The sequence below is a fragment of the Eleutherodactylus coqui genome, chromosome 1 (genome assembly GCF_035609145.1).
Source record: "Eleutherodactylus coqui strain aEleCoq1 chromosome 1, aEleCoq1.hap1, whole genome shotgun sequence".
NCBI classification, from domain to species: Eukaryota; Metazoa; Chordata; class Amphibia; order Anura; family Eleutherodactylidae; genus Eleutherodactylus; species Eleutherodactylus coqui.
Window position 1 is genome coordinate 356,436,900 of NC_089837.1, and position 17,035 is coordinate 356,453,934.

Sequence of the window (17,035 nt, forward strand, 5' to 3'; positions counted from 1 at the left end):
ACAAGACTTGACTCAGTACAAACAACATAGTAAGTTCTACTACATTATCCACTATATTTACAATATTATATTATCTACTTTAAATATGAAAAGATAAAAACTAAGAAGCAAGTTTAAATATATTGCAACATTTCTGAACATATGGATACTGCTTCTCAGCAACTTTTGATAGCAAAACGGTCACAATAAAATTGCAGGCATGGTCTAAATGTTTTGATGCAGATTGCACTTTTTGAAGATACAGAGATATGCAAAGTGTGGAGGAGGCATCCTCCAGAGTGTGAACTGAAATGGTGCTGATTGCTATGTTTTTTTGACAATGTGAATAGTATTTTGTGATCCTTTTTCTACATACAGGTTTGATGTGGAGGTCAAGAAAGACTGTTGCTATATTAGTAATGTTCCAGGACTGTCACACAGTGTGCCTAGCTACTAGAACTGTGGTTAGCTATTACTAGTTATACTTATATGATAAATCATTAAAGTAAAGGCATAGCAGACTCTCCGATGCTGTTTTACGGTGCTCAAGAACGTCCCATGACCCAGGACCTCCTGTGCTCCAGTCGGCAGCTCTCTCAACTGAGCCATCCAGCCCCTGTACAGCTCCTCTGCTAACATCTAGCAATAATCCCGTGCTCCTGGTCAGTTAGTTCCCTTGTACTGACTCCACCTCTGCTTCTGATTAAGCACACTATAAAAGTCTGGCCCTACCACTCTCTCAATGTGTGATTATCTTGCTCCACAGTCTTAGGCCTCCCTCACACAGGTGTTTGCAGAAACTCAGCGTTTTTCGTTGTTTCAGCACAGCTCAAAACACAGCCAAGGATGCTGAAAGATAAATCAATACTCACCTAGCTGACACTGTCTGGTCCTGCTGCTGCTCTCTGGAGCTCCCAGCACTTATCAAGCCGACAGAGGATCTTTTGCTAGTGATGGGGATTGAAATCCCCTGCCCCCAGCAAGAGATTGTTCTGATTGGCTGAGTGCCACTGAGTGTCAGCTGGCTGCGCCAATCACAGCCAGTGCTGGATGCACCAATCACAGCCATGCATCCAGCACTGGCTGTAGTTGGCGGAGCCAGCTGACACTCAGCGGCGCTCAGTCAATCAGAGCAATCTCTTGCTGGAGGTGGGGGATTTCAATCCCCGTCACTAGCAAAAGATCCTCAGCTTGACAAGTGCCCAGCAGCCTGCACGGAGCTCTGGAGAGTCCCACACAGTGCCAGCTACGTGAGTATTCCTTTATTTAGGTAGTGCAGCTAGCAGCGCCGTTTAGCACTGCCAAAAGCATGGTACCAAGTTGTGCCACGTTTTCAGCAGCGCTGAAACCTCTGCCCATTAATTTCAATGGGTGATGCAGGGCTGAAAATAGCTAAGAATAGAACATGCATTACTGTCAAAGTGCAGCGTTAAAAATGCTACATTTTGACGCCTGTGTGAACAGTCCCATGAAAATGAATGGGAGCGTTGTACAGCCTTTAGCGCAGCGCTGAAAAGGCAGCACTAAACACTGTACAAAAACGTCTGTGTGAGGGAGGCCATAGTCAAGCTCCACTGCCAACCTGCTCCTCTACAGACAATTGAGACTTTCTATTAGCAACCCCAGGCTTTACTCCTGACATCACAACCCGCCTCCTTCTTTGTACTGAGACTTGAGACCTCCTGTTATCGACCCATGGCTTTCCTCCTGACTATGCTACCCGCCTCCTCTTTTGTATTGTGACTTGAGGCCCTTTGTTATACACCCCTGGCTTTGCTCCTGACTATGCTACCCGTCTCTTTTTTTTGTATTGCGACTTGAGACCTTTCGTTATCAACGCCTGGCTTTTCTCCTGACAACGCTACCTGCCTTCTCCTTTGTACTGCAAATTGAGACCATCTGTTGCTGACTCCTGGCACTAGCCTGACTACACTCTGGACTTGTATGGCTACTACATCTGCAGGTCCAACCTAGTGCTGGAAACGCTACATGGTGTTTGGTGGGGAACTACATGGTGATTGGTCTATAACAGTGTTAGAATGCATAATCGTACATATGCCAAGTTCTTCATGTGGATCTGATGGCACAATTTTAAGGGATTATCCTTTCTGTCAAAGGTTGCTTGAGTGTATGCTCTTTTTGAGAAACAGTGCCTTTTGTACCAGCAAGCTAAATGAAACTGTTAAGCTGGTGTATTCAATTTCTGGCCACAGCAGGAGGCTGAGACTGGTGCTATGGTCGTGTAATGCAGGGGTGGTGTTATATGGCACCTCTGTGGACAGACAGAGGCAAGATAGTTTGTGCAGCACAAAACAAAAATGTTACTACTGTACATGTATATATACACATATGGATTTACTCCACAGGAGTGAACATAGTTCCAAAACACAACAATGGGCCCACTACATGGGTAGTCTCTAATACTCCTTGCGCAGGCCTTCAGACCTGAAGGGGTCAAACATATACAAGTGGTCCCTCACCAGTCTTCAGTCCCTAGAGAGACCATCCTGATAAAAAGGCAATTTTTTCTGACCCAACAGCTTCCTCCACATCTGGCAACAACCTCTCCAGCTATGATATTATAGTCTCTTAGTGTATGCCCCACTGCACAGGTTGCAGAGAGGCACTTGCCTACTTTTTGTCATAGCAAACCGCATTTCAGTCTTAGTCCCTAATCCTACAATGCCCGACTCATCACAATAAACAGGCTCTCCATTGTAGACCTGTCTCTCATTCACTAGCCAGAAGTTACCTCATGATTATTTTCTTTGAGTGTCATTTGCAGCCGCCTCTGAGCAGACGGAGAGACAGGCTGTCTCCTTCCATGCCGAAGAGATCTTCCACTGATCTGAGTGGTGGTGGTCTTATGTGACTGTCATTTGCTCTACTGGGCTTGGCTGCCCTCTGCTTGTTTGGCTCTGGTCATTTTGCAGCCGGAATACGCTGGTGTGTCACTCGCCTTGGTGTGATATTGTTGCCAGAATTGTACATTTTATTTTAAAGCTGAAACATGCAAACTGATTTACAAATTTTATATATTTTTGCAACCAAGCAGAACCTGCCTTCAGTTTTATTCTTCTACTTACCCATCTGCACAGAGGTGCGTGTGTGGTTAATAGCTTGCTGGTTGGAGATCTTGGATGAATTGTTCTGAGAGGATGTTGGAGATTGGTGAGCATGTATCTGAGGTACAGTAATAGGGAGAACAGGTCTGACGACGTTGGTACAATTTGTCATCCCACCAGGAGACGTATGCGAAGCTAATGGAGAACCTCTGCTTGTTAGCGGAACTCCCATGGTGCAGTTTCTTGACTGGGCAAGTCCAGCAGGCATCCTAAAGAAGTAAAACAAAAACAACGTGACATAAAATTCTGTAGCCTCTTCATAATATGTCTTTGTTACATTCACTCCAGCTTTATTTTGTAGTGAAATCAAATTTATTCTGACAGATATCATTCCGCTTATAGGGTCACCGTTGTTATATCTTTATAAACATTTAACTAAAAGTTAAAAAACAAGAAGGTTACATAGTGATGGAAAATGGGGAGTTGTTACACAGTAATACCGGTGGCTTAATATGACTCTGATAATCTGGCAAATGCCAGATGGACCTGAGTCTACTGTGGGCTGCTTGCTCTGTCAGTAAAAGCGGTGGTGAAGGACCTACCAAAATGTCACCATCATGTGATCAATACATAAGGATGGAGCTCAGCAGTATGGAGGATAGGTTGTAGTGAAGGACCTACCAAAATGTCACCATCATGTGACCAGACCATGAGGATGGAGCTCAGCTGTATGGAGGATAAGTTGTAGTGAAGGACCTACCAAGATGTCAGCATTATGTGACCAGTACATGAGGATGGAGCTCAGAGTTTTATTTTAGAGATGGCAGAAAGTTTTAGATTGGGGCTACCTGATAACTGGACGCTGCAGGGGTTGCATGACCAAAGACTGCTGGAGTCAGTGGAGTCATGGTGTGACTCACAGGTTGTTGCAACTTCGAAACCCACATCGAATAGAATCCATCAGCTTGGAGTTTTGGATTTCTCTCCCCCATATAGTATATACTCCCCCCCAAGTGTTCACTCCCCCCCACACAGTATATACTACCACGAAGTAGTCTCCACTCCGCACACATACAGTAGTATCTCTCCTTACACAGACACAGTATATACTCCCCTGTAGTGTTTTATTCCCCCACACACAGTATATCTACAGAATATAATCTCTTCCCACTCTGTATACACGTCCCCTCAGAATAAACAGTCTCTATTCCCCCAGTAAATAGTCTCCCCTCACATTGTTTATCTGCGTCTCAACAGTAAATATCAGTCAGTCCCCTCACCAGTAGTCGCCATGTGGCTCTAACTGCCTCGTTGTCGGCGGTCTCACCATCTGCTCTGACAACCCCTGTCCTGTAACCAGAGCGAAGCTGTTGTGGGAGGAGCTGTGGCAGCCGAGGATAAGACTGCCACAAGAAGCGGATGGAACAATGCTGTGACTGCTGAGAGGTGAAGAGAACAACCAGGGGGTGCCTTCTATGGGGTGGGGGGTGGGGGGGCAGCCTTGTGTAAGGTTGCCCCCATCTCACTCTCTTTTTCCCCCCCAAAATAATAATAATTTACCAGGGTCTGAGTTTAGGTCTCATTCCCATTGATGTAATACAACTCCCTGAAAGTTACAATATTTATAATAATAATCAGCATTATTTATATAGCGCATGCTATATCGTAGAGTTTCTCCCATTGCTTTCAATACGGCTGATGCTGCTGATTAAAAACAAAGAAATACTGGAGCTGAGCCCGGAGGGCAATAAGTGTAGGCAGGCATGACAGAGTTAACGGGGAGGGAAAGGGTTAAATAGTTCAGGGAATGCTGTGAAGAGAGGAGGAGTAGAAAGTGGGGTGGGTTTTGCCTGTGAGAGAAGAAAGTGCGGGAAGAAGATAAGATAAGAGTTAGACCGGGACCTGAGGAAGAAGACTGTAGCAGTGGAGAAGAGTCCCACCCACCACCCTAAAGTACAGGTGGGGTAGGGTTGGTAGCATTGTCATGACAGCGGTGAGGGGGAGGGGTCCTTAAAGTCAGCATAAAAGTATGGTGGGGGAAGGTAGGGGCTGGATAGCTACCTCCCCTCATTTGATTAATTAGTTGGTGGGTCTGTCGCCTTTTTGCTTTGCCAGGGTGGTGCCCTGCAAAGTTGGTGAGAGTGGCTAGCCAGGGTATAACTAGAAAGCCTTGGTGTCGGGAGGTTGGCGACTAGAGGCTAATTGGTGAGTGGGGCTAGCAAGGGTATGGCTAGCCAGCCTTGGTGTCGGGAGGTTGTCGACTGGAGGCTAGTTGGTGAGTGGGGCTATCCAGGATATTGTTAGCTGGCCTCGGTGTCGGGAGGTAGACGATTAGAGGCGAGTTGGTGAATGGTGGGGCTCCCGAGTTTGTTGGTTCGCGGCGGGAGGCCTGTTTTGGGAAATGGGGTCACCCGAGTCGGTTAGTATGCGACGGGCGGCAGTTACAACTATTTCCCAGGTTGTTGAAGTGACAGAGGTTTACAGGGCTCCCAGGATCTCCCCCTACGTTCTATATTGGGGTATAAAATGTTTTGATAATGTTAATGTGATGTTTGTCAATAAATATGGCTGATGTGGCCAATTTAATTAAAAGGAAATGGTATTTGTAGTCACTTTAGTTAAGTCGAGGGGAGGTTGCTAGGGTAAGGGGTATCCGCAGCGGAACCGACTCCATTATACCCGTGTCATGGGCAGCGTGATGCAAAATCAAGCAGCCAGATAGAACATACCACAATTTGTTTCCTGCATCACATCGTGGTGCCATGCAGAAAAACGTTGCTCCTGTGTATGATCCCATTCAAAAGAATGGGGTTCTTATTTGTGCGTCTTAAAACACACAAGTCTTACACAATTTTATCGCCTGTTTGAAGCCGGCCTAAAGAAGTTTGTTCACGATGAATAATATGGAAACAGGGACACTCTCTATATGTACCCAGGCTTGAACCACTTGCAAGACCTTCGCTCAGTGCACTTTGTAGCCTCTGATATTTTCTTATCGTATTACACGTCCAGTGTTCATTGTCAGGTTACATCATCATTCGTAGTGTAAACTTGGACTAATAAGAAAAGAAAGCTGTGGACTGGCTGAATCCTCACAATCTGTCAGACAGCAAATGTCAGCAACTTTTAGAAATTTGGAAATATTCACGCGATAAAGAAAATCAACCTCCTTCGTGAATTCACTCTGAAGCACTTTATTATGATTCATAGTACAAACAGATTTTTTTCTACATACTTTTGTGTTTGTTCTACATAATTCTGTTAAATGAAGATGGAGCTGACCTATATTTTGCATAAAATAGCTGGAGCGGTATAGCACACTATTGTGCGTGGCACAAGGTAGCAGGTATGCGTAATGCTTGATGCAGTTTATATGCAAATGCTGCTGCGCGCTCACAGTGGTAATCTAACTGCACAGTATGGAGGTTTATGCTGTAATAACCCACTTAAAGCAAAACCTGCACTCAAGGCTGATTTGATATGGCTGTAAGTAAAATATACAAAGTTAAAAGCTTTTATTAAAGCAACAACATTAGGTCATGGTTGTCAAGCACACAGGGTTACCTGAGCGAGATGTACAGAGGGACAATGCAAACATTGTGCCATTATGGAAAATGCTTTTTTATCTCTTGAGTTATTTTATGAAGTACATGTACTGGATGTTACATATGAAGACAGTTTTGTTTTTATTCATTCACTTTAAGCTGTATGTCAAGCCGGCTTCACAGGGGCTAGAAAATCACTCAAGGTTTGTACATTGCGAGATGCACAAATCTTGCACGAATATGAATCCCATTCTTTTAAATAGTGTCATACACAAGAGTGATGTGGGAAACAAATTGCAGCATGTTTTCAATAGGGATGGGAGCACGCGACACGAGGTCTCGAGGTCTCCCATTGAAAACAATCGCCACCTCCCCGAATTGATGCGACACAGTTTTGAAAGTACAAAGCCTCGCATCTTCAGAGAAAATGCACAAAACCGGGCCATGATTCACAGCCTGATATCGTGCTTGACCGTGTGAAGTTAGTCTAAGTGTAGCAAAAATGTTGTGTCTAATTTGTATCATTTTTAAGCTTTTCTTTAACTTCCCTTTGCTGCATGTTGTATGCATCTAAGGGACTAACCTCTGTATACATATCTATGCCTTGGCTACTATATACATAAGAATCATCATAGCAGCCAAAGCATCAGGTTTTAGTCACATGAATGAAATTTACTTTGTATATCAATTACTAGAATAGACTACACTGCTGAATACTTCATCCACAGATTAGTGATACCATATCATTTGTTGAGGATTGTTTTCTAATGCAGACCTGCTAACTTCCACCCGGCTCTACATGTTAACAAATATCAAATCTATGCCCTATGTAAACTAATATATTCACAATAGGTTATTTCCTCACATTATTAATATACCGAACATATAAATTGCTATCTTTGGTTGGGCTCCCACAACTTATTACCTGCTTGTATTTTGCGTGTGTAATATGCAGTAGCAATCAGCCATACACATGAATTGTGCGAAATACACAAGCAAAAAAAAATTACGGCATGTTCTATCTTGGCACATATTACATGCGCATACACGTCAAGATAGTGCATTTTCATTGCGTACTCGCTGCATGTTGCATGTGTGTCTCTCGGGAGCGGCACATAGCGAATTATGGCCATGTAAGTCCAGCCTCATTCATATAGCAGAATAAGTGGCATAGAAAGTTTGCTTGAGATGAGAAAAGGAAAACAAAAGCAGATGTTCTGCAGTTAGCTTCTGGGCAGTTTGGCAATCTTTGTTCCCAATGTTCTCTATTTATTGGGCAAAAACATTTTAGTAGTATCAAACATTCCATAAAAGACCATGCCTGAATGAATAAGCAGCTGTTTTCCCCTTCTCTTCATAGCATTAAATATACACACGTAAACACTTAAAGCAGAAAGGAATTCTAAATCATTTTTGTATCAATGCATTTATATCAAATATCCAATATATAATCTTACCATTTTCTGCCACATATGTATACCTTATTTCCATGGTCATTACTTAAAGGGGTATTCCATCATATATTTATTATCTAAGACACATGTCTCAAACACAAGGCCTGCAGGCTGAAGCCGGACTACCGTCTCATTTTATGTGTCCCGCTGGTCGTGCAGTATATCACTCCTCAAGCCTGCAAGTCCAGAGCAGCAGTGCAGTGTGTGATCGCTGACCTCTCTCATATGGCATCTATGTGCTGTCCTGTACTTCATGGAATTCCATTTTAACAAATTAGGATCTATTCCCTCTTGTGTTATGGCTTTTTTTTTAGGATTGACAATCATGGATGCTTTATGATCAATTTAACGGATCCTTCTTGATCTGATATTATCAGTTTGCTTGTTTGCCTATTACTTGAAGTGCACCTCCAAAGATACACTTAAAAAGCACTTTAAGGGCTCAGGATCTGCACACAGCTCCATTGTTCTTGCACGGGCTGTCGGCAGAATACAATGTAATCTCCGACTCCGGTGGACAACACAGCGTGTGGTCTCTGTTATCTTCTCTCCAGTTTAACGATGGATTTTAAGCTCACTTAAATCATCGCTCAGCCGAAAAGAAAACAATAGCAGCATTTACACGCAACGATGATCGTTCATATGCCATCGTTTGGACAAATTTTGAGCGATAACCATTGCGTGTAAATGGGCCTTTACGCTAAAGTACAAGATTACATCAGCATTTATTAAATCCCTCCTGATAGTTGTCAGACACCTCTCCTTCCAACACAGCTTATTCCTCAATATTTCACCTATACATAGCTAAATATATCCCTTCTGCCCAAGCTAAGGGAGCAGAGGAGAAGTTATATAGTAGATGAAACCACACAATGATTAGCTACAGAATTATGAAGCTCCCCTGATTCATGCTAACTGTCTATGTTATCTGTCTGAACTTTGTGCAAACTCTCCAGTGTATTTCTATGAGAAATGGCTTCACGCTGATCTTCACGGTCTCCTGCTTGTAAGAACTGACAAGAAGAAATCTATCACAACTATCTCTATGTTGTTTGTTAGCCTCATCTATATTCAGGTTGCACATTCCATTCATTTCAATATGGGACAAAGTATGAGAAGACTTGAATAAATGCAACCCTTTGTTCCTTCTCTGCTGAGATCGATAGAAAGTGAGATACAGTAACTAAAATAACCTGAACATCTTACCAAAATAGGAAATTACAAACTGCATGTCTGTAAAGGAAACTTTCTAGTTAATAAAGTCCTGTGATCACAGCAGCATTGGCACTGATTTAGAAAAGCAATCTTTGAGCTGTTTGAGAGCTGAATGACCACAAGAGTGTACTAACAAGACAGAAGAGAGAAAGTAGGAGTTGTATGTTTAATGTGAGCGAGGCTTATAGATATTGCGTTTGTGACTGAAGTGCAGCTTCAGTGGTAGACAATGATATCCACTTCCATTTTGCAACACAAATGGTTGAGTTTTGAGGGGAAATACTTTACAAAGTTATTTCATGTGAGGATTTAAGAGCACTGTGAAGTTTTTGAAAGTTTTTGACTTGAAGTTCATTTAAATTGGGCAAGCTTGGTTTCCATTTTTACTCTATAAAATAGTACATGCCACGTTATTCTGATATACAAAAAGCCAGAGAGATCTGACTGAAATGAACAAACTTGTGAACAAACCCTTATTCCATTTTAAGGAGTATTCAAAGTTGGAAGCCACAGCGAAAGCGCGCATGATGACAGTGAGGTGCTTTTTCCAGAAGCTCATAAACACATTTTGAATAATTATTTATTGGATTGCAGTTCTAAAAGGGTAACCTATGTGGGCAAAGCAATGGACTATTGGGATAATTAGAGTCAGAAAATAAGCCACTTGTGAAGAATACAATGAAGCTGATTCATTATGTGTCTCAAAGAGAACTGTCTCTCTGACAGTTTTTGATAAGAAAGGGCAGCTTTATCTTTTGCTCCCCATCCTCAAATTCTCTTTATAAAGGCCCATTTAGACACAACGATTATCACTTAAAATTCGCTCAAAAGCCATCTTTTGAGTGATAATCGCTGTTTCTAATCGCGCGGCCATCGTGCACTATTTGTTGATCGCTAACTTTAAGCAAGCTAAAAGTCAGCGATAAGCCTTATCAACGCCTCACACTGAGTTCTTGGTGGGATAACGCTGATAGTATTATTTCAGATGGTATCTCGCTCAGAGCTCTCAGCGGGATACCAGCTGAGAGCTCCAAGAACAATGCAGCTGTCAGTGCTCCTGCTGTTCTCGGATGAACCCCAATGAGTCAATGAGGTCAGTGACCATTTGGATCCGTCAAACAGATCTGTCACACAGTTATGACTGCTGCCAGTTACATCAATATACTACATTTCAACTGACAAGTTCTCACTGTGTACCTGCTGTAGTATACTATATGGTAATTACAACCTTGCTTGGATACTAACAACTGTTCAGTTCTGGTGTAAAATCTTGCTACTTTCTACTTCATTGGCTTTTAAATTACCCCTTTTACAGCTATAACAGTACCCAAACTGCATTCAGCCTCATTTTGATGACATTTCATTCACCCTTCGGCAGAGACATTACTTGAGTCCCAGTGCAAAATCTGCAACATCACAGTCAATTGAGAAGCATGACAGCATCTGTGGGATGTGATACTGCTAGCATTTGCTTCTGTTTTTTTTTTTTCTTGTAGGGGTGTCCGCTCTGTTTTGCATCCTGTGGCTGTCCCTTAGTTTCTTTTTATCTTAAGACATAATCTTAGACTGACAAACTTCATCCAGCAGTGTTGCTGTTAGGTTATTACAAAGCTGTATAATTTACACCTATGTACAAACTTTTCCTAGTGTTACCTGCCTTTACAATATACTGGTCTCTTCGTATGTGACAGCTGGGTCTTTCAGACCCTCAGACATCAGGGCTTAAATCAACTGCTACCTTTGTACTATAGATACATAGACTGCTTTAATCATCAGGCAAAAAGTGTACATGTACTAGGCTCCCGGGCAGCGGCAACAATTTCAACTGCATCCTGAGGACAGACATACAGTTAAAAAGCAAACAGCAGAACAGCAGTTTCAGATTTCCTGGCCCCAGGAAGGCCTGTCCTCACCTACGCCTGATTGGGTCCTGTGGATCGCAGCTTTAGTGGAGTAAACAAGTGCTTCATCTGCTCGGAAGAATGCCCCCCACATTGCACATCTGTCTCCCCCTGTGAAGGGGGTGCTAGTCAGGGAAGTTGTTTTTTACAGGTTATGGTTCTTTCATAACAGGTCGGATGTCTTTCTCAATCTCGAACCAGTCAGTGTTACCGCAAGCTGTCCGTACTGTGGCTTCTCGGTTCTCATAAAGTGATTACATTAATTCTTCCTGATGCTCTTGTATGCCCATTAGCTTCATACATTTCCACAGCTTGTTGTGTTCAATGCAGTCAAATGTTTTGCTGTAGTCTATGAAGCACATGTACATGTTCTTCTGATATTCCCGCATCTTCTCCATCTCTGGTTCCACGTCCTGTACAAAATCTGACTTGGATGTCAGGGAGCTCCTTCTCAACAAATGAGTTTACGCGTTTTTGAGTAATCTTGAATAGGATTTTGCTTGCATGCCATATGAGTGCGATGGTTGGATTGTTGCAGCATTCTTGTGTATTGTCTTTTTTTGGAAATGAGACAAAGGCTAAGTGTGTCCAGTCATTGGGCCATGATTTGGTGCTGCAGATCTGTTGACAAAGCATTGTTACCATTGGGATTGGCACTGGTTTGAGTAACTCAGTTAGTATGTAGTCAATGCCAAGGCTTTACAGTTTGGAAGTTGTTTCACGACCCAGGCTATCTCCTTCTCCAAAAGATCTGGCTCTTGCTCCATTGGAACTTCCTGACTGGTTGTATTATATAACATTTACTAATTTTTTTTTGGGGGGGGGGAGGAAAAACCCCGCAGACATTTTGCCATTGTCTGAGTTTTGTTTTTATGGCAATCACCATTTGGTACAAATAATATGGTAACTGTCTTATCTGGATCAGCATGATTACTACAATACCAAGTTTATATAGATTTTTTTTGCCACTTTTGCAGAATATAAACATGTTTTTAAAGAAAAACAATTGAATCTGCATTGCTACATTTTAAGATCAATAGAATAGAATAGAAGAGCAATGTGAGGGCTAGGTTTTGCAGAAACAGTTGTAGTTTTTATTGCTACCATTTTGAAGTATATATGAATTAGGGCTCAGTCAGATGGGCATTTGTATGTGCGAATTTATGTGCACAAAAACGCATGCCTAAAAAATGTTGTGCTGTCACAGTGTTCAGTGATGAGGAGACTCCCCATGGGGATTATCAGAACCCTCGGGGAGTCCCCTCATCCCTTTGGGGATTAAGGAGTCAACAGCATGACATTTAAAAGGTGCTTCTGGCCAGAAGCACCTTTAAATGCCCTCCTGTACGCAGTGGGGAAGCTATTCCCTGCACAGGAGTTTCCATTAACTCCTGCTCCCATAGGAGTCAAGGGAAACTCCTGCAAAATGCACAACTATGTCCTATCTTTTTTAGATGCACGCTGTTTTGCGCTGTTAATTCTGCACATATGAACGCTTCTATAGGAACCCATTGGTTCTTTTTGAAGTGTGCATTATGTGCTCGTAAAACACACGCTGGTCTGACCGAGGCCTAAGAGAGTGTGGTTCATGGTTGCAGGGGGTTCATCTCAAAGACGACCTTATACCCTTGGTACACAGGTTTTGCCTGAAGTGTTCCTTCAGCAAACCTCTGTCTGCTGAATATAATCAGGTCTCTGGATGTTTCTATTCACTGGTAGTGAACAGGGATTTAAAAAAATGTCAAGGAATTGAAACACAGGCATGTAATAGTTTAACGCAATAGCTTAAAAATGATGGCAAACTTTTTCATTATATGTGCAGTCCTCTTCCAGTAGATAGTCATAAACAACGTTTTGTTTCTGAAATCTGTAAGAAAGTCAGCAAACAATTGACTTGAAGTATTGATTGTGCAAAAAGCCATTCAGAACTGCAAATTTATTTCCAGTAAGGTCTCTGCTATCCTTACCAGAAAGCACAGATAAATATTATATATGAACGTGTAATAGTCACGCTGCACTTCAGCTCCGCTATTGCAGCAATTTTACATAATAACAGTGCTGGTTCAAGACTGGTCCCTTGGAATTAATTTTGTTTGCCTTGTTTTTACTATTGCCAACTGTGAAGAGACACATATAAATCCCCAAGACAATCTGTTGCTATGACAACACAATGCTATTACAAACATATTGGCACAGATTTATGAAAATTGTCTAAAAGAAAAACTGTCTTTCATGCCAGTAACAACCAATCATAGCGAACAGAATCTGAAATGAAAGCTGCTCCTTGATTGGTTGCAATGGGCAGGAAAGACAGTTTTTCTTTTAGACGCTTTCATAAATCTCCCTCATTTGAGCAGCTGCCAATAACACACTTCTATAGTCTTAACTAACAAACAAATGCACATGATCGATCCAGTTATAATTACAGGTTACTGTTTGCAAAATATATCCGCATAAGTCTTATTCACACAAGCATATATCGGTCACATTTTCACGAACGGTTGATATATGCTACCCATCTGATGCATTGGATTCCAATTAATCAGTTCAGATGGGCGTTTTTACAGTGCATTTTTACGCTGGCCTGAAAACTTAGTTCTGGAACTATCATTTGCCGGCGCCCAGTCCCATAGACTCCTATGGGAGCTGCCAAAAAAGGGAGGTGGGAGGGAGTTTAGCAGAAGTTCTGCTAAACTCCCTCCCCCTCTCTAGCTGTTGGCAAAGGGAGGGGGTGGGAGATTAGTACACTAGCTCCCGCCCCGTCCCACCCCCCTCCCATTGCATACAACCAGCAAGGGGTGGAGAGAGGGGAGTGTGTTTAGCAGAGCTAAACTCTCTCCCTCCGCCCGACGGTATTCCAAGTGCAGTGTATACACGCCGCACTCTGCTGTGTGACAGGGCACATAGATGGGAGATGCAGCCGTGACTTGGTCACGACTGCCTCTCGTTCACATGCGATTTTCGGTTGCACTATGGCCGTGAAACGGTCGGACAAAAATCGCAGCACCCATGTGAAAGAGCCCTAAAGGTGATATTGTAGTTTATCAAAAGGAATTATCAGTCGATGCAATTATATATTACATGTCAATAGAGTTTTCCCATCAATGTTAATGTAAATAATGTTATGCTGTTAGAACATGCTAATCATACCAATGTGAGAAGCACAATACAGGTGCTCTATGGATGCGTACTTGGCACCAGGAGTTAGTCCCTCTTCTTGAGCCAGCCACTGGCACAGACATTGTTACATTTTGCCAACCAATCATTTGTAACCATGAGGTTGGAAAAGAATAATGTAACAGGAGGCAAGCTGATGTATCTTGGTAGTATATTGTGTTTATCATTGTTTGGGGTACACTTCTAGTATTGTGCTTTTTTTTCTGACATTGTTCACCCTGTGTATTTTGTAACACAGAGAGAGATGCATGCATAAACGGATTGGCGCACTAGTCTTTCTATACAATTCTGTTTATTATTTAATCCAAAAGAGAAAAGATCACTATATAGAAAAAACACATTAAGGGTGCGTTCTCACGGGCGTGTTTTTGTGCGTACTTAGGTGCGTACATACGTGCGCACCTAGGTACAAGCAAAAACGCACGTGAACACAGCTGCGTGCTTGTTGTCAATGGAGCCGCAGCTGCTGCCGGCGGCTCCATTGAAAACAATGGTCTGCTGGCACCCCTGCATTCTTTTTCAAGGAAGGGCTTTACATATAAGCCCTTCCCTGAAAAAGAAACATTTTAGTGTTAAAAAAAAACAACTTACCTCTCCGCCGCTGCCGTGACCCCCGCGGGCATGAAGAACACATCTGTCGCATGTGGCAGATGTTTCCTTCACCCCCGCTAGTTAAAAGAATTCCCTGCGGCTACATCTGCCACATCTGTGACAGATGCAGCAGAGGAATTCTTCAATTCTCTACCGCAGCTGCCACACATGACAGTTGCGATAGAGAATCCTGCTGCCGGCATCCTGTCAATGGCTTTTCAGGGAAGGGCTTCATAAGCCATTTAAAATAGTGTAAAAAATAAATAAATACTCACCTTTCTTCAGCTGCCGGGCTCAGCAGCGTCTTCTCCTGGCTGTCCCCGGCTCTGTAGATCTTAGCTATCAACAGCCAAGGATTTAAAATCCCCGCCTGCTGGTAGCTCTGATTAGGATTGGCTGAGCGCTTCAGCCAATCCCAATCAGAGCTACCAGCAGGAGGGGATTTTAAATCCCCGCCTGCTGATAGTTCAGCAGTGCTACAGAGCTGGGGACAGCGGTAGAAGTCGCCGCTGTGCCCCGGCAGCCGTCAATGGCTTTTCAGGGAGGGGCTTCATAAGCCCTCCCTGAAAAGCCATTTTAAAAAGTGTGAAAAAAAAAAAATAATCACCTGCTGGGGCTCAGCCGCGACTTTTGCCGCTGTTGCGGGCTCTGTAGTTCTCAGCTATCAGCAGCCGGGGATTTAAAATCCCCGCCTGCTGGTAGCTCTGATTGGGATTGGATCAGGCTTATAGGTAAAGCCCTTCCCTGAAAAAGAATGCAGGGGTGCCGGCAGAGCATTTTTTCCAATGAAGCCGCCGGCAGCAGCCGCGCTCCATTGAAAACAATGCGTGCATTCCCAATGATGCACGCATGTCCTATCTTTGCAGGCACACACCTGCAAAGTACGGACATGTGCACACACCATAGGAAATGTATTGTAAATACAAGCATGTTTTTGTGTGTGCATATGATCGTGTGAACCCACCCTAAAACCATTAAAAAAGTGTATGTCAAGCATACAACCTAAAATGGGACAGTAATGGGCGTGCATCACATAAATAGATTGATATTACTCTACCCAACAACAAAGGTCTGATCAAGATACATAGTCAGAAACTAATTCAATTTCATATAATCACAGCCAGCTGATCATGGAGAAATATAGCTAAATGCTGTATTTGTCCATATTACCCATACTTCTCCATGATCAGCTGGCTGTGATTATATGAAATTGAATTAGTTTCTGACTATGCATCTTGATTAGACCTTTGTCATGGAGTAGAGTAATATCAGTCTATTTATGTGATGCACGCCCATTACTGTCCCATTTTAGGTTGTGTAGTTGACATACAACTTTTGAAATGGTTTTAATGTGTGTTTTCTATATAGTGATCTTTTCTCTTCTGGATTAAATAATAAACTTTGTTTAATCTGCTTATGCATGCATCTCTTTCTTTTTCTATGTTACAATTGATATTTGATAATGCATGCCTGGATTTCTTAGCACCTATCTATGCTGAATTTATATGTATAAGTCCCAATGTCCACGAGCAGATTTGATTTGCGGGTCACCCGCGCAGGAGATCCACAAATCAAACTGCCCATAGGGATGCATAGACATCCGCAAAACAATTAAAATCATGCGGATGTCACTTTTTCGCAGCGTGCAGATTGCACAAGCAGGAAAAAAATTGCAGCATGCCCCATTTTCTCTGGATTCCCACAGGGATGGCTTCCATTGAAATCAATGGAAGCCGTCCGATCCTCGGTACCCCCGCAGCTGCCACTTTGGACGTGCCACAGATCTGCGTGAAAGCAGGAGATTTAAAAAAAAAAATCACTGTGCATGCACCCAGCACGCCATCTGGTGCGCACAGACGCATTCACTGTGCAGAAGAAAGAAGATCCGGCCGCGATGGAGAAGACCCACACTGCAGCCGGACAGGTAAAAAATGTCTTTTTAGGCCTCATGGCTGCGGGCACGGGTGGAAACCGCTGCAGGATTTCACACTTGGAAAACGTGCGATCCTGTGGACATGAGGCCTAAGTGGTGCCCACTAAATAGTACCTGTAGACACCCTGTGTATTTTAACACACTGTCCAATTAAAGACGATGTTATACCAAATAT

The 17,035-nt window shown here is 42.9% G+C and overlaps 1 protein-coding gene across 4 annotated transcripts in view; it reads right to left on the reverse strand.

The window, feature by feature from the left end:
• The window catches only part of SH3RF3 (SH3 domain containing ring finger 3), a 405,318-nt gene that overhangs the window by 27,228 nt on the left and 361,055 nt on the right, over window positions 1–17,035 (reverse strand). For all 4 annotated transcript variants that reach the window (XM_066577431.1, XM_066577438.1, XM_066577455.1 and 1 more), the window contains one exon: window positions 3,066–3,313. In XM_066577431.1, the coding sequence (XP_066433528.1) occupies window positions 3,066–3,313 (248 nt within the window). The remainder of the gene's footprint in view (window positions 1–3,065; window positions 3,314–17,035) is intronic.